The sequence below is a fragment of the Tamandua tetradactyla genome, chromosome 1, assembly GCF_023851605.1.
Source record: "Tamandua tetradactyla isolate mTamTet1 chromosome 1, mTamTet1.pri, whole genome shotgun sequence".
Lineage (NCBI taxonomy): Eukaryota > Metazoa > Chordata > Mammalia > Pilosa > Myrmecophagidae > Tamandua > Tamandua tetradactyla.
The window spans coordinates 223,473,556-223,499,484 of NC_135327.1; the positions used below are offsets into that span (position 1 = coordinate 223,473,556).

General features: G+C 38.1%; 1 protein-coding gene across 10 annotated transcripts in view; it reads right to left on the reverse strand.

Moving 5' to 3' along the window:
- ANKRD26 (ankyrin repeat domain containing 26) overlaps positions 1-25,929 on the reverse strand; it is a 1,272,391-nt gene that overhangs the window by 1,085,048 nt on the left and 161,414 nt on the right. For 9 of the 10 annotated variants that reach the window (XM_077153152.1, XM_077153089.1, XM_077153120.1 and 6 more), the window contains 3 exons: positions 3,458-3,748; positions 2,532-2,749; positions 452-680 (listed from right to left, as the gene is read on the reverse strand). In XM_077153152.1, coding sequence (XP_077009267.1) covers positions 452-680; positions 2,532-2,749; positions 3,458-3,748 — 738 coding nt within the window. The remainder of the gene's footprint in view (positions 1-451; positions 681-2,531; positions 2,750-3,457; positions 3,749-25,929) is intronic. The other variant, XM_077153143.1, reaches the window with a different exon arrangement.

The following is a 25,929-nucleotide window of genomic DNA, read 5'->3' on the forward strand; positions in this document are numbered from 1 at the left end:
AAAACAGCACCCATTTTTGGTTAAATATTTGGATGCCAATCATTCATTTGTACTTAAGGGTAGAAAAGTTGGGGTGATGCAGGAAAACTCTAAAAAGGTTATGAATAACAGCCAACCTGAAATCAACAAGAAAGTAAGTAAAAGCATCTCAAAGTACTGGTTATTAAACAGTACTTTCTAAAATCTAAATATAGCTTTTCAAGAAATTTAAAATGTGTCAGTTTAGTTACGTTTATTAAATAAAGTTAACAATGGCTATCTCTTAAAAATGAGAGACCCAGGGTCTTGAAAAAGAATTTAAATTTTCTATGTCCTTTCTTCATTAGCACAAATAATTATGACATTTACTTAAGGTCCACAAGTAATTAAGCAGCACAGTATTTCACCAAATTAAAAACAAGAATTGTGTCTGGAACCTGAAACCCCAGGGAAAAAAGATAACAGAACTAACCTTGGTCAAGTAGTTTTCCATGCTGTTATTTGAAGGCCGTGGGCTTGAGGAAGGAATAACTAAGTTTTCTCTTGGAAGAAGATTTCTACTGAGCACTAAACTATTATTAAGATTTCCAACACAAGATGGCTCCAGGACTGGCCTCATAGCAAGAGTGCTGACTAAAGATCTGTTCTGTTGTTTTTCAACGAGAAGTTTGGTGCTGATCTCTGCAAGCTGCTCGTTAGCCCTATGACCATTATAAAAGACAAATGCTTAGGATTTCATTTTTCCCTAAAGGAATCTCAATGACTTACATTTTTTAAGTTGCCATAATAGTAATTTCCCATTAAACAGTGATTTAATACTGAAAATGTGACAGAGCATACCTACTGCATACAATTACAGTCTTAAAATTGTTTTAGGGAAGTACATATTCTATGGGGGAACCAAGCACAACAAATTCAAGCAAAGGCTAGAAGGGATAGAAAAGGTTCTCAGCGTTGTCGATGGCCATGTTCTGGAATGGCTCCACTGACAAGACTCCCGATGCAAACAGAAACACTCGTACTAAGGAAATCAGTTTAGAGATGAGGAAAGCTTATTTTCAAGCATTTGCTGAAACCACCTTTGTTCATTTCTCACTACCTTAGTAGTGAGAAATATTAACATTAAATATTAACATTCTATATCTTTTTCTGTTGTTTTGCTAGTTCTTTTCCTAAATCAATGCAAATGTACTAAGAAATGATGAATATGCAACTATGTGATGATGTTAAGAATTACTGATTGCATATGTAGAATGGAATGATTTCTAAATGTTTTGTTAGTTAAGCTTTTTAAATTAATAATAATAAAAAAAACCACAATGAGATAGAATTTCACACCCACTAGAACAGCTACTATTTAAAAAAAACAAAACAAAACAGAAAATAAGTGTTAGAGAAGATGTGGAGAAACAGAAACATTCATTCATTGTTGGTGTGAATATAAAACGGTCCAGCCATTGTGGAAGAGTCTGGCAGTCCAGTTAAGTATAGAATTACCATATGACCAAGCAACCCCACTGTTAATTTCAATAGAATTAAAAGCAGACTTGAACAGATATTTGCACACCAATATTCAAAGCAGTATTATTCAAAGTGGTCCAAAAGCAGAAGCAACCCAAGCGTCTCTCAACAGATGAACAGATAAACTGTAGTGTATTAATATAATGGAATACTAATCAGCCATAAAAAAGACTGAAGTTTGGATACATGTGGCAACATGGATGAACCTTGAAGACATCATCTGAGCGAAATAAGACAGACACCAAGGGACGAATACTGTATGCTCTCACTGATTTGAAATAATTAGAATAAGCAAATCCATTAAGAGTCAGAAACTAGAATACAGGTTCCCAGAGGGTGGGTGGAGGTAAGGAATGGATAGTTAATACTTCATTGATATGGTTTCTGTTTGGGGTGATGGAAAAGTTTAGGTAGCACAACATTGTGAATGTGTCTCTGAATTGTATATTTGAATGTGGTGAAAAAGGGGAAATGTTAGGTTGTATGTATGTTACCAGAATAAATTAAAAAACAAACAAACCATAGGACTGTACAACACAAACAGTAAAGTCTAACATAAACTATGGACAACAGTTAGTAGTGTAATTTTAATAATATTGTTACAATCAATTGTAACAAAGGAATCATACTAATGCTAAGTGTTAATAATAGGGGAAATTGTATAAAGGGGGGATAGAGGGAACCTATATTTACTGTATGATTTTTCTGCAAGCCTACAATTTATATATTTAAAAAATACAAAAAAAAGCTTTGCTTTAATACTGGTATATCAGGCTCACTATATGAGAATATTAAGAGAAAAATAATAAAGCCATGTAAAACCAAAAAGAAAAAAGTGGGGAAAGGACACAAACTATCCTAGACTAGCATTTTAAAGGTAAATTCAATTATTCACATAATTTTACAAAATTATACTGTTCAGTTAGTTTTCACTATCTACCAATCTCATAAACCTAGCTCACTAAAAACTATACTTTAAAGGCAAATTAATGAACTAAATTTATATTCAATGATTTTGTGTTTTGACTTACTTGTTTAGTTTGTTTGACAATGATTTTCTAACTTTTAGTTCTTCTAGATAAAGTTGTTTGTATTTTTCCAACTCTGTTTTATAAGAATCTTCTTGGGAAGTTTTCATTTTGGAAAGTTCAGATTCTAAATCTTTTATTCTGAGTTCCATTTGACTTCTTATTGAAGCATTATTATTCTCTCTTAATTGCTCTAAGTTTTCTTGAGATGCTGCTTGTGTCTAAAGCAAATTAAAAGAATACATCTTAAAAATAATTATAACCAGGGTGCACAGGTAGTTCAGTGGTAGAATGCCTGCCTTTCATACAGGAGACCCAAGTTCAATTCCTGGACCATGTGCCGCCCCCCCCCAAATAAATACAAACAAAAATAATAATAATTATTATTATAACCAGAATAATTATAGTGTATTTTTTTTCTTGTAGTCTTTTAAATCAGTGATTGAGAAGGCAATTTTAAGAATGTGAGAAAAGCTGAAGTTTAAAATATTTATCATTAATGTCAAATGAATTAAATCCGAACAATAAAAAAGTAGAATCATTTTGATATTGGTGCTGATTGTAATCTGATAATTCAAAGAAATATAAAATCAAGGTAAAATTTTAAATTGAGCAATATAACTTAAAAATAACCCAAAAGTATGCTTTTTAAATAATAATTTTTTTCTTTTTCCCTTAATGGTCTTGTTCTATGCAAACTGGTCTTAATAATCAAGTGATGCTCTAATAAGAATCTTTATTTCCAAAGCCCAATTTAGTGACAGTAATTGTAGAAACTGAATATTTGAAGACACAAGTGCTACCTTACATCTAGAAATCTACAAATCAAACTGCTATAAGGGATGTTGAGGAAACATATGCAATGTATCTATCCAAAGTATAATTTACAATGGCACAAATCAAAACACAACACAGATAAATAAACTGACCTGTAAAAACAGATTGACTTCTTTTAATTTTTCTAATATATCCTGTCTGGCTCTTTCTTCAATCTCCCGTTTATACTGTTCTACTTGACCACGTTCTAGCATATTCATTTCTACATGACTTTTGAGGTTAACTAGTTCTTGTTCCAACTTCTTTTTATTCTTCTCCAGTTTTCCACATTTCTTTTGTATTGCTCTCATAGATAATAACTCCTGTTGAAGAACTTGATTTCTTGCATCCAGATGCAGGCATTTTGAAGATGCAGTTTCAAGTTTTGCTGTAACATCATCAATCTGCATAAATAAAATAATACAGTTTGGTAATGAAGGAAGTAGGCTGACAATAGTTTAACTCATACCAATATTAAACTTGAAATAAATTCGGTTGCAAAAAAATGTTATCTGTACTGTAGTAGATTCCTAGAATAAGGACCCTTGAATTACTCAGAAAATCAAGAACAAGGTTAAAAACACAAGGAATCACAAAAATAAATTCTTATCCTTATCTTTGCCATGCAACTTTTGTACTAGTTTTTAATGCTGTCTTTTATTTTTCTATGATTATTTCATGTCTTTTCTTCTTAAAATGACTATAAGTCACCTTAAGGCAAAAAGTTTCTTATTTCCTCCCTCCCCAACTTAATGCCCCATAATTTCTGAAGACATTTTTAAATTTTTTAAATTAATTTTTAAATTTTTTTAAAAATATGACAAAGAAACACAGCCATTCTTAACATATGATCATTCCTTTCTACATATATAATCAGTAATTCACAATATCATCACATAGTTGCATATTCATCATTCATGATCATTTCCTAGAACATTTGCATCAATTTAGAAAAAGAAATAAAAAGACAACAGAAAAAAGTCATACATACCATACCCCTTATTCCTCCCTTTCTTTTTTAATTAATTATTTTTTAAATTTATGATACACAACCACATACAAACACAAACATTCTTATCATATGATCTCTGAAGATATTTTAAGGACAAAAGGAACTTTCATCATATTGATTTATTCAAGTCTGAGCCCATAAATGACTCACAGTATAAGATTTGGAAATAAGGCTTTAATGAACGAATCTTATAAAATATGGATTCTAATGCCATAAGCCTGTCTCTGAACTGCAAATGTTTTATGCTAATTTGAATTGCATTCCAAAGAGAAATGATTCTCAGCATTAAGGAGCAATCACATTCCCTAGGATAAACTTTAGTGAGATGATCCAGACTTTTTTTTACTAGGAAATGCCTTAATTCAATAGTACTATCTGTAATCCTTGGCTACTTTATACAAAATAAGGAAGCATAATAAACAACAACAAAACTTGCTGGAATTTCAGTTGTATTGAGCTGGGAAGAACTACTTTTCCTTTGGATGTAATAATTATTTGAAAAGAAAAGGACAATGGATTTGGTGATTTTAAAACCTGTCTACAAATTCTTTGACAATTTTCCCATGAAAAGGGAGAAATTAATTTCCTCCCATTGAATAAATACGAACTGGCCTTAGGAATTAGTTTCTAATGAATGAAATGTGGTGGAAATGCTGTATGACTTACAAGCCTAGGCAAAAAAATGTGATACCCCTTCTACCTGACTCTCTTGAGGGAAATTTGCCTTAGAACCCATCCACCATGTGGTGAGGAAGTCCGGGCCACATGGGGAATCCTCCCCTAGCTGTTCCAGCTGCTGCTCCAGCCAGAGTACCAGACAAAGGCCAGTACTAACTTCCAAACATGGAAGTGACCCAGTCTTTAGGAGATTTGAGTTCCAAGTCTTCAAGTTAACACGTATGATGCCAAGTGGATAAGAAGTGAGCTGGCTGCACTAAGTGTGGCCTAAACTGCACCATCATCAACAAAATAAGTGTTGTCTTGAGCCACTAAATTTTGAGGTAGTTTATTATGCAGCAATAAATAACTGGCACAGACACTGATAGTAAACGTGGAGTGTGGCCATTAAAAAAACAACAAAACATGATGAAACATCTAGGAGTGTGTAGGATCAGGAGATAGGGAGAAGCTGAAAGCACCCAGAGAAGAGTATAATGAAAACCAAAAGGGCCTCAAAGAGACCGTTAGTGGAAATCTGATGGCCCCTGAAAAGGCTGACAGTATGGGCTTCCTGGCAAGTGAAGAAAATGAAACTGAAAACTTGAGGAAAAGGGATTCTTGCCACATTGCAACTTGAAGTAAAATAATAGAGGAAATAGGTGAGCTAAAGAAAGATTATTATATATAAAGGAACCAGAACTTACTAGGTTCAACTATCTGTTTCTCATTTGCAGGCTCTCTACATGTCAAATGATACTGAAATGAAGAAACGGCTTCTAGGCCAAGATCAAATCCAGGGTACAGTTAGAAAAACATTGTCTAAATGTAGGGAAATATCTTATAAATCTTATAACAGGCTTCCTAGACCTTATACCCAAAGCAAGAGCATTGAAGAAAGAAATGAATGGGAATGCCTCAAAATTAAACACTTTTGTGCATCAAAGAACTTTGCCAAGAAAGTGAAAAGACAGCCTACACAATGGGAGACAATATTTGGAAATGATATAGCAGATAAAGGTCTAGTATCCAGAATATATAAAGAGATTATTCAATGCAACAATAAAAAGACAGACAATCCAATTACAAAATGGGCAAGAGACTTGAACACATACTTCTCAGAAGAGGAAATACAAATGGCCAAAAGACACATGAAAAGATGCTCAACTTCCCTGGCTATTAGGGAAATGCAAATCAAAACCACAATGAGATATCATCCCACACCCACCAGAATGGCCATTATCAATAAAACAGAAAATGACCAGTGCTGGAGAGGATGCGGAGAAAGAGGCACACTTATTCACTGTTGGTAGGTATGTCAAATGGTACATCTGCTGTGGAAGGCAGTTTGGCAGTTCTCAGGAAGCTAAGTATAGAATTGCCATTTGACCCAGCAATCCCATTGCTAGGTATCTACTCAGAGGACATGAGCGCAAAGACACAAATGGACATTTGCACACCAATGTTTATAGCAGCATTATTTACAATTGTCAAGAGATGGAAACAGCCCAAAAGTCCGTCAACAGACGAGTGGCTAGACAAGCTGTGGTATATACATACGATGGAATATTATGCAGCTGTTTAAGACAGAATAAAGTTATGAAGCATGTGACAACATGGATGGACCTTAAGGACATTATGCTGAGTGAGATTAGCTAGAAACAAAAGGACAAATACTGTATGGTTTCATGGATATGAACTAGCATTAATGAATGAACTTGGAGAATTTCAGTTAAGAACAGAGGTAATCAGGAGATAGAAATAGGGTAGATATTGGGTAATTGGAACTGAAGGGATACAGATTGTGCAACAGGACTGATTGAAAAAATTCAGAAATGGGTAGCACAATACTACCTAACTGTAATACAATTATGTTAGAACACTGAATGAAGCTGAATGTGAGAATGATAGAGGGAGGAGGCCTGGGGGCACAAATTAAATCAGAAGGAAAGATATACGATAAAGACTGAGATGGTATAATCTAGGAATGCCTAGAGTGTACAATGATAGTGACTAAATGTACAAATTTAATAATGTTTTGCATGAGGAAGAACAAAGGAATGTCAGTAATGCAAGGTGTTGAAAGTAGATAGTAAATAATTTTTAAAACTAACTTATGTGTGAGAATAAAGCAAAAAATATTTATTTGGTAAAAAATTTATGTTTCAACTGGTGCATTTCCTAATATATTAGGAAAATGGGCAGCTTAATTGAACACCAAAAGTACATGGAACCTTGAGTAGGGCATGAATTTTTGTAGGTTTCTCCAGAGTGATGATGCCTTGATAAATCCCAGAAGGATTTGAACAGTGAATAAAAAAGTATTTGCAAAGTCCCCTTGGGGAAATGGTGAGAAAGAGGGAAAATTCAAGTTCCCCAAGTAGAGAATTCTTGATATTCTCACAAGCAGTGGGGACAACCAAAGCAATAGGCTGAGATCCCAATCTTGGGGTTTGTCCATATGAAACTTAACCCTGCAAAGGATAGGCTAAGCCTACTTGAAATTAGGCCTAACAGTCACCCCCAAGAGAACCTCTTCTGTTGCTCAGATGTGGCCTCTTTCTCAGCCAAGATGACAAGCAAACTCACTGCCCTCCCCCTCCCTACATGGCACATGACTCCCAGGGGTGTGGACCTTTCTGCAACATGGGACAGAAATCCTAGAATAAGCTGAGACTCAGCACCAAGGGATTGAGAAAACCTTCTTGACTGAAAGGGGGAAGAGAGAAATGAGACAAAATAAGTGTCAATGGCCGAGAGATTTGAAACAGAGCGGAGGCTAAACTGGAGTTTCTTCTTACACATAAAATAGATATCACCTTTTTAGTTAAGGTGTAACAGAGAGGTTGGAGGGAACTGCCTGAAAATGTAGAGCTGTGCTCCAGTAGCCATGTTTCTTGAAGATGATTGCTTTTGCAATGTGACTGTGATTGTGAAAATCTTGTGTCTGATGTTCCTTTTATTTACTGTATGGACAGATGAGTAAAACATATGGATTAAAAATAAATAAATAATGGGGGAACAAATGTTAAAAAAATGAGTAGATTGAAATGTAGTGATCAATGCAAGGGAGGGATAAGGGGTATGGAATGTATGAATTTTTTTTCTGTTTTCTTTTTCTGAATTGATGCAAATGTCCTAAGAAATGATTGTGATGATGAATATATAACTATGTGATAAAAAAGAATGTTCATATTGTATGTTGATTGGTTTTATTCATAAAAATTAAAAAGCAAAAAACATAGTCCAAAAATGAAGCCAAGATGATGACTGTAAAACCCTTTGTTAAGACTTACAAGAGATTTAAGATAATACCTCAAATTCTTCTAAAGATCTTGAAAGTATAAGAATCTTAAGGGCACTGTCCTACAACAGTTTCACAAGAAGCCAAAGCTGGAAAAGAGCTTGTCTCAAAACGATATGTGGGGGTGACTTTTCTAATGGAATGGACCCAAATAAAATTCATAGGAAATTCACAGAGTTTGTAAGAGAAATGAAGTAGCACCAACACTACTTGCTAGCCTGGATTAAAAGGAACCAAGACAACACACGCACACACTCCCATCACACACACAAAGAAGCCTTTTGACCTTAGTAGTTCTACAGGGACGAAGCAGGCTAAGAAAACTACTAAACTGCAAACGTAGGTCTTTTTTTATGGGAAAAATAGGTAGAACAAAGAGCGCAGAAGGTACAGAAAAGCTCTAAGGAGAATCATTCCCATACTTAGGATGACTGAGGCCTAATCAAAGAATGTCAACATGCACCTGGCTGGATTTCAGAATTACTACGGACTAGAGACTCCCGTGTACCTCTTAGTTTTCCGCTTTGTGAATGGGAGGGTCATTAGTAATTTAGAAGAATGTTGGGTGTGAGTAATAATAATTTGTTTCTTTAGTTCTCAAGCATTCATACCGAGAGGAACTGTACTCAAGGGGCCATACAACTAAGGTTCCACATTCCCCTCTGGACCTGATTAAGATGGGGAGATCTTGGACTTTGAACCTGAGCCTGTTGCCATAATAACTGAGATTGTCAGGGGTGTTGGATAAAAATGACTTTTTTTTCATGTGGGGATATTTAAAACATGTTCATAAGTTCTTTGACATCGGTAGAATATTGGCCAACTTAATCACTTTGCTTCTAAAGAATAGCATGTGGAAGAAGTGATGACTTCCAATTCTGGGTGAAAAAAGGCAATATAGCTCTGCCTGGCTCTCTTTCTCAAGACGTTTGACCTTGCAGCGAGCCCCCATGTGGTGAGGAAGCTCAGGTCACAAGGAGAGGTCACATGTAGGTGTTCTCTCAGCTGCCTGCCCCAACTAAAGTTCCAGCTAATCGCCAGCATACAGCCAGACTTGTGAACGAACAAACCTCCAGATGACTCCAGCTTCCAGCCTTCGAGCACAGCTAAAGCTGTGGCGAGGATCTGTTATTAGGGTTACCCTCAAGAACCAGATCAAAAGAGAATCCAATTATGAATTACAAGGTGTTGAGTTAGCTAGATTTCCAAAGACAAAAACTTAGACTTAATCTTTTCCTTCTTAGATCGTGAAATTTATGAATGAGCATACAAATTAAAAAGAATTAGTAGGCCAGCCAGCCAGCCCTCTTCTCCCTCTTTCTCCGTGGGCAGTGCTCCTGCCGCCAGCCAGCGAGCCCTCCTCTCCCTCTTTCTCCGCGGGCGGCGCTCCCACCGCCAGCCAGCCAGCCCTCCTCTCCCTCTTTCTCCGCGGGCGGCGCTCCTGCCGCCAGCCAGCCAGCCCTCCTCTCCCTCTTTCTCCGTCGGCAGCGCTCCCGCTGCCAGCCAGCCAGCCCTCCTCTTCCCCCTTCTCCGCCGGCGGCGCTCCCGCCACCATCTTGCCCTTCTCTTTCCCCTCCTGATCCGGCGCTCCATCCGCCATCTTATCCTTCCCTTTCTCCTCCTGCTCCGGCGGCTCTCCAACCACCACCGTGCCCTCTGCCGCCTTCACTACCTCCTCCGCCACCGTCCTCGACAGCCTTGCCACCCTCACCTTTCCTCCTCCAGAACAGCTAGAGGGGGAGTGGAGACAATACAGAGCAGCTCCCGGAGCCACGACAGACATCAAAGGGATGGCGTACCCCATCCTGGAACGGCTGACTGTCTGGGAGAACCAGCTCCGGTGACATCGCCGAGGGGCGCGGGCTTTCCAGGGCGGGACGGAAGAGGCCGGAGTCCCTCCCTTCCTCCTTCCCAGGCCAGCTGGCAGAATTGGGCAGGCGGTACCCTCGGGCCACGGCGGCTGGCGCCCCCACCACGCGAGGCCTCCCGGACCAACTTAGAGTGTTGGGTTGGAAATCCCCAGACCGCGGAGAACGGTGACCGGGGGGGACCCTTCCAAACACGTGACGCCCCGGTCCGGCTGGGAACGATGCACTCTCCCAGGCCGCGGCGGCTGGCGTGCTCCCGTCACACTTGGCGCCCCGGGTCGACTAGGAAATTCGGTTGGGCACTCTTCCGGGCTGCAGCGGCCGGCGACCCTCCCCGCGTTCAGACCCCTGGGCCGGCTGGCACTCTTCCAAGCCGCTTCGGCTGGCGAACCTCCCCCACGGCGAGAGTTTTCCAAGGTTAAAGGACCCACAGCACCTTTTGCTGGTGGAACCCACAGACAAACGTGTGCCACGAGCGCCACCGACTGGGCAGGATAGGAAAGACAGAACCCAGAGATTTCACAGAAGGATCTTCAGCCTGTTGGGTCCAACACCCAGGGAAGTCTGACTAAATGCCCAGACGCCAGCAGAGGATAACGGATCACGCTCAGAAAATTGAAAATATGGCCCAGTCAAAGGAACAGACCAATAGTTCAAATGAGATACAGGAGCTGAAACAACTAATGCTGACTATACGAACAGAAATGGAAAACATCTTCAAAAACGAAATCAATAAATTGAGGGAGGACATGAAGAAGACATGGGCTGAACAAAAAGAATAAATAGAAAAACTGAAAAAACAAATCACAGAGCTTATGGAAGTGAAGGATAAAGTAGAAAAGATTGAAAAAACAATGGATTCCTACAATGAGAGATGTAAAGAGACAGAAGATAGAATTAGTGATTTGAAGGATGGAACATCTGAATTCCAAAAAGAAACAGAAACTATAGGGAAAAGAATGGAAAAATTTGAACAGGGTAGCAGGGAACTCAAGGACAATATGAACCGCACAATATACGTGTTGGGGGTGTCCCAGAAGGAGAAGAGAAGGGAAAAGGAGGAGAAAAACTAATGGAAGAAATTATCACTGAAAATTTCCCAACTCTTATGAAAGACCTAAAATTACAGATCCAAGAAGTGCAGCGCACCTCAAAGAGATTAGACCCAAATTGGCGTTCCTCAAGACACTTACTAGTTAGAATGTCAGAGGTCAAAGAGAAAGAGAGGATCTTGAAAGCAGCAAGAGAAAAACAATCCATCACATACAAGGGAAACCCAATAAGACTATGTGTAGATTTCTCAGCAGAAACCATGGAGGTGAGAAGACAGTGGGATGATATATTTAAACTACTAAAAAAGAAAAACTGCCAACCAAGACTCCTATATCCAGCAAAATTGTCCTTCAAAAATGAGGGAGAAATTAAAACATTCTCAGACAAAAAGTCACTGAGAGAATTTGTGACCAAGAGACCAGCTCTGCAAGAAATACTAAAGGGAACACTAGAGTCAGATATGAAAAGACAGAAGAGAGAGGTATGGAGAAGAGTGTAGAAAGAAGGAAAGTCAGATATGATATATATAATACAAAAGGCAAAATGGTAGAGGAAAATATTATCCAAACAGTAATAACACTAAATGTTAATGGACTGAATTCCCCAATCAAAAGACATAGACTGGCAGAATGGATTAAAAAACAGGATCCTTCTATATGCTGTCTACAGGAAACACATCTTAGACCCAAAGATAAACATAGGTTGAAAGTGAAAGGTTGGGAAAAGATATTTCATGGAAATAACAACCAGAAAAGAGGAGTAGCTATACTAATATCCAACAAATTAGACTTCGAATGTAAAACAGTTAAAAGAGACAAAGAAGGACACTATATACTAATAAAAGGAACAATTAAACAAGAAGACATAACAATCATAAATATTTACGCACCAAACCAGAATGCCCCAAAATACGTGAGGAACACACTGCAAACACTGAAAAGGGAAATAGACACATATACCATAATAGTTGGAGACTTCAATTCACCACTCTCATCAATGGACAGAACATCTAGACAGAGGATCAATAAAGAAATAGAGAATCTGAATATTACTATAAATGAGCTAGACTTAACAGACATTTATAGGACATTACATCCCACAACAGCAGGATACACCTTTTTCTCAAGTGCTCATGGATCATTCTCAAAGATAGACCATATGCTGGGTCACAAAGCAAGTCTTAACAAATTTAAAAAGATTGAAATCATACACAACACTTTCTCGGATCATAAAGGAATGAAGTTGGAAATCAATAATAGGCAGAGGGCCAGAAAATTCACAAATACGTGAAGGCTCAACAACACACTCTTAAACAACAAATGGGTCAAAGAAGAAATTGCAAGAGAAATTAGTAAATACCTAGAGGCGAATGAAAACGAAAACATAACATATCAAAACTTATGGGACACAGCAAAGGCAGTGCTAAGAGGGAAATTTATTACCCTATATGCCTATATCAGAAAAGAAGAAAAGGCCAAAATGCAGGAATTAACTGTCCATTTGGAAGAACTGGAGAAAGAACAGCAAACTAATCCCAAAGCAAGCAAAAGGAAAGAAATAACAAAGATTAGAGCAGAAATAAATGAAATTGAAAACATGAAAACAATAGAGAAAATCAATAAGACCAGAAGTTGGTTCTATGAGAAAATCAATAAGATTGATGGGCCCCTAGCAAGACTGACAAAAAGAAGAAGAGAGAGGATGCAAATAAATAAGATCAGAAATGGAAGAGGAGACATAACTACTGACCTCACAGAAATAAAGGAGGTAATAACAGGATACTATGAACAACTTTACGCTAATAAATACAACAACTTAGATGAAATGGACTGGTTCCTGGAAAGACATGAACAAGCAACTTTGACTCAAGAAGAAATAGATGACCTCAACAAACCAATCACAAGTAAAGAGATTGAATTAGTCATTCAAAAGCTTCCTAAAAAGAAAAGTCCAGGACCAGACGGCTTCACATGTGAATTCTATCAAACATTCCAGAAAGAATTAGTATCAACTCTCCTCAAACTCTTCAAAATAATCGAAGTGGAGGGAAAACTACCTAAGTCATTCTACGAAGCCAACATCACCCTCATACCAAAACCAGGCAAAGATATTACAAAAAAAGAAAACTACAGACCAATCTCTCTAATGAATATAGATGCAAAAATCCTCAATAAAACTCTAGCAAATCGTATCCAACAACACATTAAAAGAATTATACATCATGACCAAGTTAAGATTCATCCCAGGTATGCAAGGATGGTTCAACATAAGAAAATCAATTAATGTAATACACCATATCAACAAATCAAAGCAGAAAAATCACATGATCATCTCAATTCATGCAGAGAAGGCATTTGACAAGATTCAACATCCTTTCCTGTTGAAAACACTTCAAAAGATAGGAATACAAGGGAACTTCCTTAAAATGATAGAGGGAATATATGAAAAACCCACAGCTAATATCATCCTCAATGGGGAAAAATTGAAAACTTTCCCCCTAAGATCAGGAACAAGACAAGGATGTCCACTATCACAACTATTATTCAACATTGTGTTGGAGGTTCTAGCCAGAGCAATTAGACAAGAAAAAGAAATACAAGGCATCAAAATTGGAAAGGAAGAAGTAAAACTATTTTGCAGACGATATGATACTATACGTCGAAAACCCGGAAAAATCCACAACAAAACTACTAGAGCTAATAAATGACTACAACAAAGTAGCAGGTTACAAGATCAACATTCAAAAATCTGGGACTTCCTGGAAGATGGCGGCTTAGTAAGACGCGCGGATCTTAGTTTCTTCTCCAGGACACCTACTAGGGGAGTAGAAACGATACAGAAAGTGCCCAAAGCCACAACAGAGATAAAAAGGACAGCGTACCCCATCCTGGAACGGCTGGCTGGCTGAGAGAAGCAGCTCGGGTGAGATCGCCGAGGCGCGCGGGCCTTACCGGGCGGGGTGGCAAGCGGCCGGAGTTACTCCCTTCCCCCTTCCCGGGCCGGCTGGGAGAATTGGAGAGGCGGTCCCCTGAAACAAAGACGGCTGGCGCCCACACCACGCGCAGCCCCGGACCAACTGAGAGAATTGGATCGGAAACCCCCAGGCCACGGAGAACGGTGACGGGTGGGGGAGGCCCCTTCCAAACCCGTGACTCCCGGGGAACGTGCACTCTCTCGGGCGGGCCGCTGCCGCTGGCGCCCTCCCGCCACGCTTGTTGCCCAGGGCCGACTAGGAAATTCGGACGGGCTCTTTCCCTGGCTGCGGCGACCAGCAACCCTCCCTGCGTTCGGACCCCGGGCCGGCTCAAGCCGTTTCGGCTAGCGAACCCCCAGGACGGCGAGAGTTTTCCAAAGTTTAAGGTCCCACAGCACCTTTTACTGGTGGGACCCGCAGACAAACGTGTGCCACGAGCGCCACCTACTGGGCAGGATAAGAAAAACAGAACCCAGAGATTTCACAGAAAAATATTACAACCTTGCTGGGTCCAACACCAAGAGAAATCTGAATAAATGCCCAGACACCAGCAGCAGAAGATAACTGTCCACGCTCAAAAGATTGAGAATATGGCTCAGTCAAAGGAACAAACCAATAGCTCAAATGAGACACAAGAGCTGAGACAACTAATGCTGAATATACGAACAGAAATGGAAAACCTCTTCAAAAATGAAATCGATAAATTGAGGGAGGACATGAAGAGGACATGGGCTGAACATAAAGAAGAAATAGAAAAACTGAAAAAACAAATCGCAGAACTTATGGAAGTGAAGGATAAAGTAGCAAACATAGAAAAAATAATGGATAGCTACAATGATAGATTTAAAGAGACAGAAGATAGAATTAGTGATTTGGAGGATGGAACATCTGAATTCCAAAAAGAAACAGAAACTATAGGGAAAAGAATGGAAAAATTTGAACAGGGTATCAGGGAACTCAAGGACAATATGAACCGCACAAATATACGTGTTGTGGGTGTCCCAGAAGGAGAAGAGAAGGGAAAAGGAGGAGAAAAACTAATGGAAGAAATTATCACTGAAAATTTCCCAACTCTTATGAAAGACCTAAAATTACAGATCCAAGAAGTGCAGCGCACCCCAAAGAGATTAGACCCAAATAGGCGTTCTCCAAGACACTTACTAGTTAGAATGTCAGAGGTCAAAGAGAAAGAGAGGATCTTGAAAGCAGCAATAGAAAAACAATCCATTACATACAAGGGAACCCAATAAGATTTTGTGTAGATTTCTCAGCAGAAACCATGGAAGCTAGAAGACAGTGGGATGATATATTTAAAATACTAAAAGAGAAAAACTGCCAACCAAGACTCCTATATCCAGCAAAATTATCCTTCAAAAATGAGGGAGAAATTAAAACATTCTCAGACAAAAAGTCACTGAAAGAATTCGTGACCAAGAGACCAGCTCTGCAAGAAATACTAAAGGGAGCATTAGAGTCAGATACAAAAAGACAGAAGAGAGAGATATGGAAAAGAGTGTAGAAAGAAGGAAAATCAGATATGATATATATAATACAAAAGGCAAAATGTTAGAGGAAAATATTATCCAAACAGTAATAACACTAAATGTCAATGGACTGAATTTCCCAATCAAAAGACATAGATTGGCAGAATGGATTAAAAAACAGGATCCTTCTATATGCTGTCTACAGGAAACACATCTTAGACCCAAAGATAAACATAGGTTGAAAGTGAAAGGTTGGGAAAAGATATTTCATGCAAATAACAACCAGAAAAGAGCAGGAGTGGCTATACTAATATCCAACAAATTAGACTTCAAATGTAAAACAGTTAAAAGAGACAAAGAAGGACACTATATACTAATAAAAGGAACAATTAAACAAGAAGACATAACAATCATAAATATTTACGCACCGAATCAGAATGCCCCAAAATACGTGAGGAATATACTGCAAACACTGAAAAGGGAAATAGACTCATATACCATAATAGTTGGAGACTTCAACTCACCACTCTCATCAAGGGACAGAACATCTAGACAGAGGATCAACAAAGAAATAGAGAATCTGAATATTACTATAAATGAACTAGACTTAATAGACATTTATAGGACATTACATCCCACAACAGCAGGATACACCTTTTTCTCAAGTGCTCATGGATCATTCTCAAAGATAGACCATATGCTGGGTCACAAAGCAAGTCTTAACAAATTTAAAAAGATTGAAATCTTACACAACACTTTCTCGGACCATAAAGGAATGATGTTGGAAATCAATAATAGGCAGAGTGCCAGAAAATTCACAAATACGTGGAGGCTCAACAACACACTCCTAAACAACGACTGGGTCAAAGAAGAAATTGCAAGGGAAATTAGCAAATACCTCGAGGCGAATGAAAATGAAAACACAACATATCAAAACTTATGGGACGCAGCAAAGGCAGGGCTAAGAGGGAAATTTATTGCCCTAAATGCCTATATCAGAAAAGAAGAAAAGGCAAAAATTCAGGAATTAACTATCCATTTGGAAGAACTGGAGAAAGAACAGCAAGCTAACCCCAAAGCAAGCAAAAGGAAAGAAATAACAAAGATTAGAGCACAAATAAATGAAATTGAAAACATGAAAACAATAGAGAATATCAATAAGGCCAGAAGTTGGTTCTATGAGAAAATCAATAAGATTGATGGGCCCTTAGCAAGATTGACAAAAAGAAGAAGAGAGAGGATGCAAATAAATAAGATCAGAAATGGAAGAGGAGACATAACTACTGACCTCACAGAAATAAAGGAGGTAATAACAGGATACTATGAACAACTTTACGCTAATAAATACAACAATTTAGAGGAAATGGACGGGTTCCTGGAAAGACATGAACAACCAACTTTGACTCAAGAAGACATAGATGACCTCAACAAACCAATCACAAGTAAAGAAATTGAATTAGTCATTCAAAAGCTTCCTAAAAAGAAAAGTCCAGGACCAGATGGCTTCACATGTGAATTCTACCAAACGTTCCAGAAAGAATTAGTACCAATTCTCTTCAAACTCTTCAAAAAAATCGAAGTGGAGGGAAAACTACCTAAGTCATTCTATGAAGCCAACATCACCCTCATACCAAAACCAGGCAAAGATATTACAAAAAAAGAAAACTACAGACCAATCTCTCTAATGAATACAGATGCAAAAATCCTCAATAAAACTCTAGCAAATCGTATCCAACAGCACATTAAAAGAATTATACATCATGACCAAGTAGGATTCATCCCAGGTATGCAAGGATGGTTCAACATAAGAAAATCAATTAATGTAATACACCATATCAACAAATCAAAGCAGAAAAATCACATGATCATCTCAATTGATGCAGAGAAGGCATTCGACAAGATTCAACATCCTTTCCTGTTGAAAACACTTCAAAAGATAGGAATACAAGGGAACTTCCTTAAAATGATAGAGGGAATATATGAAAAACCCACAGCTAATATCATCCTCAATGGGGAAAAATTGAAAACTTTCCCCCTAAGATCAGGAACAAGACAAGGATGTCCACTATCACCACTATTATTCAACATTGTGTTGGAGGTTCTAGCCAGAGCAATTAGACAAGAAAAAGAAATACAAGGCATCAAAATTGGAAAGGAAGAAGTAAAACTATCACTGTTTGCAGACGATATGATACTATACGTCGAAAACCCGGAAAAATCCACAACAAAACTACTAGAGCTAATAAATGAGTACAGCAAAGTAGCAGGTTACAAGATCAACATTCAAAAATCTGTAGCATTTCTATACACTAGTAATGAACAAGCTGAGGGGGAAATCAAGAAACGAATCCCATTTACAATCGCAACTAAAAGAATAAAATACCTAGGAATAAATTTAACTAAAGAGACAAAAAACCTATATAAAGAAAACTACAAAAAACTGCTAAAAGAAATCACAGAAGACCTAAATAGATGGAAGGGCATACCGTGTTCATGGATTGGAAGACTAAATATAGTTAAGATGTCAATCCTACCTAAATTGATTTACAGATTCAATGCAATACCAATCAAAATCCCAACAACTTATTTTTCAGAAATAGAAAAACCAATAAGCAAATTTATCTGGAAGGGCAGGGTGCCCCGAGTTGCTAAAAACATCTTGAGGAAAAAAAACGAAGCTGGAGGTCTCGCGCTGCCTGACTTTAAGGCATATTATGAAGCCACAGTGGTCAAAACAGCATGGTATTGGCATAAAGATAGATATATCGACCAGTGGAATCGAATAGAGTGCTCAGATATAGACCCTCTCATCGATGGACATTTGATCTTTGATAAGGCAGTCAAGCCAACTCACCTGGGACAGAGCAGTCTCTTCAATAAATGGTGCCTAGAGAACTGGATATCCATATGCAAAAGAATGCAAGAAGACCCGTATCTCACACCCTATACAAAAGTTAACTCAAAATGGATCAAAGATCTAAACATTAGGTCTAAGACCATAAAACAGTTAGAGGAAAATGTTGGGAGATATCTTATGGATCTTACAACTGGAGGCGGTTTTATGGACCTTAAACCTAAAGCAAGAGCACTGAAGAAGGAAATAAATAAATGGGAACTCCTCAAAATTAAACACTTTTGTGCATCAAAGAACTTCATCAAGAAAGTAGAAAGACAGCCTTCACAATGGGAGACAATATTTGGAAATGACATATCAGATAAAGGTCTAGTATCCAGAATTTATAAAGAGATTGTTCATCTCAACAACAAAAAGACAGCCAACCCAATTACAAAATGGGAAAAAGACTTGAACAGACACCTCTCAGAAGAGGAAATACGGATGGCCAAGAGGCACATGAAGAGATGCTCAATGTCCCTGGCCATTAGAGAAATGCAAATCAAAACCACAATGAGATATCATCTCACACCCACCAGAATGGCCATTATCAACAAAACAGAAAATGACAAGTGCTGGAGAGGATGCGGAGAAAGAGGCACACTTATCCACTGTTGGTGGGAATGTCAAAGGGTGCAACCACTGTGGAAGGCAGTTTGGCGGTTCCTCAAAAAGCTGAATATAGAACTGCCATACGACCCAGCAATACCATTGCTAGGTATCTACTCAAAGGACTTAAGGGCAAAGACACAAACAGACATTTGCACACCAATGTTTATAGCAGCGTTATTTACAATTGCAAAGAGATGGAAACAGCCAAAATCTCCATCAACAGAAGAGTGGCTAAACAAACTGTGGTATATACATACGATGGAATATTATGCAGCTTTAAGACAAGATAAACTTATGAACCATGTAATAACATGGATGGACCTAGAGAATATTATGCTGAGTGAATCCAGCCAAAAACTAAAGGACAAATACTGTATGGTCCCACTGATGTGAACGGACATTCGAGAATAAACTTGAAATATGTCATTGGTAACAGAGTTCAGCAGGAGTTAGAAACAGGGTAAGACAATGGGTAATTGAAGCTGAAGGGATACAGACTGTGCAACAGGACTAGATACAAAAACTCAAAAATGGACAGCACAATAATACCTAATTGTAAAGTAATCATGTTAAAACACTGAATGAAGCTGCATCTGAGCTATAGGTTTTTGTTTTGTTTTGTTTTGTTTTGTTTTGATTTTACTATTATTACTTTTATTTTTTTCTCTATATTAACATTCTATATCTTTTTCGGTTATGTTGCTAGTTCTTCTAAACCAATGCAAATGTACTAAGAAATGATGATCATGCATCTATGTGATGATGTTAAGAATTAATGATTGCATGTGTAGAATGGTATGATCTCTAAATGTTGGGTTAATTTCTTTTTTTCCGTTAATTAAAAAAAAAAAAAAAAAAAAAGAGAAGGGATAATTGGAGATGAAGGGATACAGACTGTACAACGGGACTGGATATAAAAACTCAGAAATGGACAGCACAATACTACCCAATTGTAATGCAATTATGTTAAAACACTGAATGAAGCTGCATGTGAGGTATAGGTTTTTTGTTTTTGTTTTTTTTGTTTTTTTTCTTTCTATTATTGTTTTAATTCTTATTCTGTTGTCTTTTTATTTCTTTTTCTAAATCGATGCAAATGTACTAAGAAATGATGAATATGCAACTATGTGATGTTATTAAGAATTACTGATTGTACATGTAGATTGGAATGATTTCTAATTGTTTTGTTAATTCTTTTTTTAATTAATAATAAAAAAAATAAAAAAAAAAAAATCTGTAGCATTTCTATACACTAGTAATGAACAAGCTGAGGGGGAAATCAAGAAACGAATCCCATTTACAATCGCAACTAAAAGAATAAAATACCTAGGAATAAATTTAACTGAAGAGACAAAAAACCTATATAAAGAAAACTACAAAAAACTGCTAAAAGAAATCACAGAAGACCTAAATAGATGGAAGGGCATACCGTGTTCATGGATTGGAAGACTAAATGTAATTAAGATGTCAATCCTACCTAAACTGATCTACAGATTCAATGCAATACCAATCAAAATCCCAACAACTTATTTTTCAGAATTAGAAAAACCAATAAGCAAATTTATCTGGAAGTGCAGGGTGCCCCGAATTGCTAAAAACATCTTGAGGGAAAAAAAACGAAGCTGGAGGTCTCGCGCTGCCGGACTTTAAGGCATATTATGAAGCCACAGTGGTCAAAACAGCATGGTACTGGCATAAAGATAGATATATCGACCAATGGAATCGAATAGAGTGCTCACATATAGACCCTCTCATCTATGGACATTTGATCTTTGATAAGGCAGTCAAGCCAACTCACCTGGGACAGAACAGTCTCTTCAATAAATGGTGCCTAGAGAACTGGATATCCATATGCAAAAGAATGAAAGAAGACCCGTATCTCACACACTATACAAAAGTTAACTCAAAATGGATCAAAGATCTAAACATTAGGTCTAAGACCATAAAACAGTTAGAGGAAAATGTTGGGAGATATCTTATGAATCTTGCAACTGGAGGCGGTTTTATGGACCTTAAACCTAAAGCAAGAGCACTGAAGAAGGAAATAAATAAATGGGAGCTCCTCAAAATTAAACACTTTTGTGCATCAAAGAACTTCATCAAGAAAGTAGAAAGACAGCCTACACAATGGGAGATAATATTTGGAAATGACATATCAGATAAAGGTCTAGTATCCAGAATTTATAAAGAGATTGTTCAACTCAACAACAAAAAGACAGCCAACCCAATTACAAAATGGGAAAAAGACTTGAACAGACACCTACCAGAAGAGGAAATACGGATGGCCAAGAGGCACATGAAGAGATGCTCAATGTCCCTGGCCATTAGAGAAATGCAAATCAAAACCACAATGAGATATCATCTCACACCCACCAGAATGGCCATTATCAACAAAACAGAAAATGACAAGTGCTGGAGAGGATGCGGAGAAAGAGGCACACTTATCCACTGTTGGTGGGAATGTCAAATGGTGCAACCACTGTGGAAGGCAGTTTGGCGGTTCCTCAAAAAGCTGAATATAGAATTGCCATATGACCCAGCAATACCATTGCTAGGTATCTACTCAAAGGACTTAAGGGCAAAGACACAAACAGACATTTGCACACCAATGTTTATAGCAGGGTTATTTACAATTGCAAAGAGATGGAAACAGCCAAAATATCCATCAACAGAAGAATGGCTAAACAAACTGTGGTATATACATATGATGGAATATTATGCAGCTTTAAGACAGGATAAACTTATGAAGCATGTAATAACATGGATGGACCTAGAGAACATTATGCTGAGTGAGTCCAGCCAAAAACTGAAGGACAAATACTGTATGGTCCCACTGATGTGAACGGACATTCGAGAATAAACTTGGAATATGTCATTGGAAAAAAAAAAAAAAAGAATTAGTAATAAAAGATAATGAAGTGAACAGTAGTGAGTCTGCAGAGCCTGTGACTAGGATGTGATGGAGAAGGGAGGGAAGAGACAGGTACTGAGGAAAGACATTAAAGACTTGAATAGCAGAAAGAAAAGGTCACACTCTATCTTTTTGTATTATATATAGGCCTGACATCCCATTCAATCAGAGTCAGCAAAGGCATAAGCTGACTATAGGATTCTTCAAGAAGCAAAAAGTCTCCAAAAGCAGAAAGTTATACATTCTACTACAATTACATTTTAATATCATGTAAGACAAATGGTAGCATACAGGGTAACTCGGAGACAGTTCTCATAAAGTTTGAGTTGGTACTGGCATAAGGATTATATATATATATATATAAATGAAATAGAACTGAGAATATAGAAATAAATCCTCACATATACCTCAGTTGATCCCAGCAGGGGTGCTGTGGTGGTTGGAAGTTATATATATTCCAGAAAAACATGTTCTTAAAGTTCATCTATTCCTGTGAGTGTGAACGCATTTTAAGTAGGACCTTTTGAAAAGGTTACTTCAGTGAGGGTGTGGCCTACCTCAATCAGAATGGGTCTTAATCCTGTTACCAGAGTCCTTCATGAGAGAATGAAATTCAGAAAAAGAAAGTCAAAGAAAGCAAAATAAAACAAAACCCAAAAGAGAAGGAAGATACCAAAAAATACCATGTGCCTTGCGATATGACAGAGAAACCAAGGAGCACTGGCATCCAGCTTCAGAAATGCCTCTCTAGGGTAGGTCATGGTGGCTCAGCAGGCAGGGTTCTCAAGTTTACAGTTCAAAGGCCTTGAAAATGTTTAAATTTTTTAAAGTATCCAGAGAAAGATACCTTAACTCCAAAGAAAGGGCCAAAGAAGTTCAGGGTTTCCCTCTCAGATGGGAGGGTACAGGGCGACATCTGCTAGCTTTTACTCCTCATTTCATAAGACTTCCTGCGAGGAAGTCTTTACTCCAAAGGTGTCTGGCTGTGATCTCTGTTAGTTCTGGTGGTCTAAAGTTTTTTCCACCACGGTTCCCTCTCAAAGGACTCCAGTAAGCAAACCCACCTTGAACGGATGGTGACACACCTCCATGGAAATCATCTGTTCTAGTTTGCTAGCTGCTGTAATGAGATATACCAGAAACAGAATGGCTTTTAAAAAGGGGAATTTAATAAGTTGCTAGTTTACAGTTCTAAGGCTGAGAAAATGTCCCAATTAAAACAAGCCTATAGAAATGTTCGATCTAAGGTATCCAGGGAGACACCTTCATTCAAGAAGGCTGATGAAGTTCAGGGTTTCTCTCTCAAGTGGAAGGGCACATGGTGAACACAGTGAGAATTTCTCTCTCATCTGGAAAGGCATATGGTGAACACGGTCAGGGTTCCTCTCTCATCCGGAAGGGCACATGGCAAACACGGCATCATCTGCTAGCTTCTCCTGGCTTCCTGTTTCATGAAGCTTCCCAGGAGGCATTTTACTTCTTCATCTCCAAAGGTCACTGGCTGGTGGATTCTGCTTCTCGTGGCTATGTTGTTCTGCTTTGCTCTCTTTGAATCTCCTTCATTCTCCAAAATGTTTCCTCTTTATAGGACTCCAGAAACTAATCCAGACCCACCAAAATGGTTGGAGACATGCCTCAACCTAATTCAGCTTAACAACCACTCTTGATCAAATCACATCTCCAGGGAGATAATCTAATTACAGTTTCAAACATACAAAAGTGAATAGGAATTAGAAGAAATGCCTGCCTTTACAAAATGGGATTAGGATTAAAACACGGTTTTTCTAGGGCACATACATCTTTTCAAACCAGCACACCATCTAATCAAAAGTTACCACCAACAAGTAGGTGGGTCACATTCCCATGGAAACAACCAGAAAGATCCCTGCCATCAATATTGAATAAAGATTAAAGGATATGGCTTTTCTGGGGTACGTAATAGCTTCAAACCAGTACATTATACAAATGGCCAATAAATATACTAAACACGTGAAAAGATGCTCAATATCATTAGTCATCAGGGAAATGCAAATCAAAACCATGTGAAATGCCACTTCATAACCACTAGCATGGCTATAATCAAAAAAGACCCAATAATAACAAGTACTGGGCAAGGATACAAGTGGGAATGTAAAATGGAAAACATACTGATAGTTCCTTAAAATGTTATACAGAATCACCATTTGACCCAATGATTCAACTCTTTAGGTATTTATCCAAGAGAAATGAAAACATATACATGAATGTTCATAGCAGTATTACTCATTATAGCCAAAAAGTGGAAACAACCTGGTTGTCCATCTACTGATGAATGGATTAAACATGTAAATCCAGCAGCCTGGGGCATGGGACTTAAGATGGCAAGAGCAACCACAGCTCTACACACAATATTCCATCATATATATATATACATACACCACAGTTCAACCTTCTGCTTCTCAGCTGATGTATCCTTCAGCCATCTCCATCCACTCAGTATCATGAATAATGTCACCACAAACATCGGTGTGCAAATGTCTATTCAAGAACTTACTTTTAATTCTTCTGAGCATATTCCTAGTAAAAGGATTGCCTAATTATATAGTGACCCTATATCTAGCCTCCTCAAGATCCACTATGCAAGTCATGAGGCATGCAGTGAGGTGAATAAACTCTGAGGACATTATGTTGAGCAAAAATAAGCCAGAAACAAAAGGCCAAATATTGTATGATTTCTCTTACAAAATTCTTATAAGAATAAATTCAGTTTGAAATAGTGGTAAATGAAAGCGAGGGGTAAGGGGTATGGTATGTGTAGTCTTTTTTTTCTCTATTATCATTTTATTTCTTTTTCTGTTGCCTTTTTATTTCTTTTTCTAAATCGATGGCAAATGTACTAAGAAATGATGAATAGGCAACTATGTGATGATAGTAAGAATTACTGTTATATATGTAGAATGGAATGATATCTAAATGTTTTGTTTATTAATATTTTTAATTAATAAAAAAAGTTAAAAAAAATTCTTATAAGAAAATAGAGGCCTAGATTGCAGTCACATTTATTCCTGAGCTTTAAGTGTTATATCTAAATTCTGAGATGTTGTGCTTTATGTATATAAACTAGCATTTTTCTTGAACTTTGCGTACCTGTGTGTACTAGCTTGAAAGTGCTGTGTACCCCAGAAAAGCCATGTCCTTTAATCCTCATTTAATATCATAAAGGGTAAACCCTTTTGATTAGATTATCTCCAGAGAGATGTGACATGGCCAGCTCTGGGTGTAACCTTTTGATTAAATTACTTCCATGAAGCAGTGACTAAAGAAGCATTTGCAAAGTCCCCTGGGGGAATGGAGAGAAAGGAGGAATATTCAACTTCCCCATACAGAGAATTTCTGGTATTCTCACAAGCACTCAGACCTCAGAAATCCACCAGTGCTGCCAGCCAGGGTTTCCACCCCCACACCTAGCTAGTTGTTAAAAATCTACCCGTGCAACAAGGTGAAGCCTGTGGGGAAGTGGGCTTTGTGGGGGGGAGAGGAGTGAGGGTCTTCTGGAATAGAAGACTGGAGGAACAGGGGCAAGGTGAGCTTTGTCATGCCAATTGCCCCCTCCACCCTGTCCCATGGGAGGTGACAGAGATTTCTCTGCCTGCCTTTTCCCAGACCAGAAAAGAAGTCTGACCAGCCCATGTGTGAGGAGCATGAAGAGGAGTGCATCAATATCTACTGTCTCAACTGTGAAGTGATTTGGGACAACCAAATCAACAGTCCGAGCCCCCAATCTTTATAATTATGCCAACTCAGCAGGTGAACTCACTGCCCTCCCCACTACATGGGA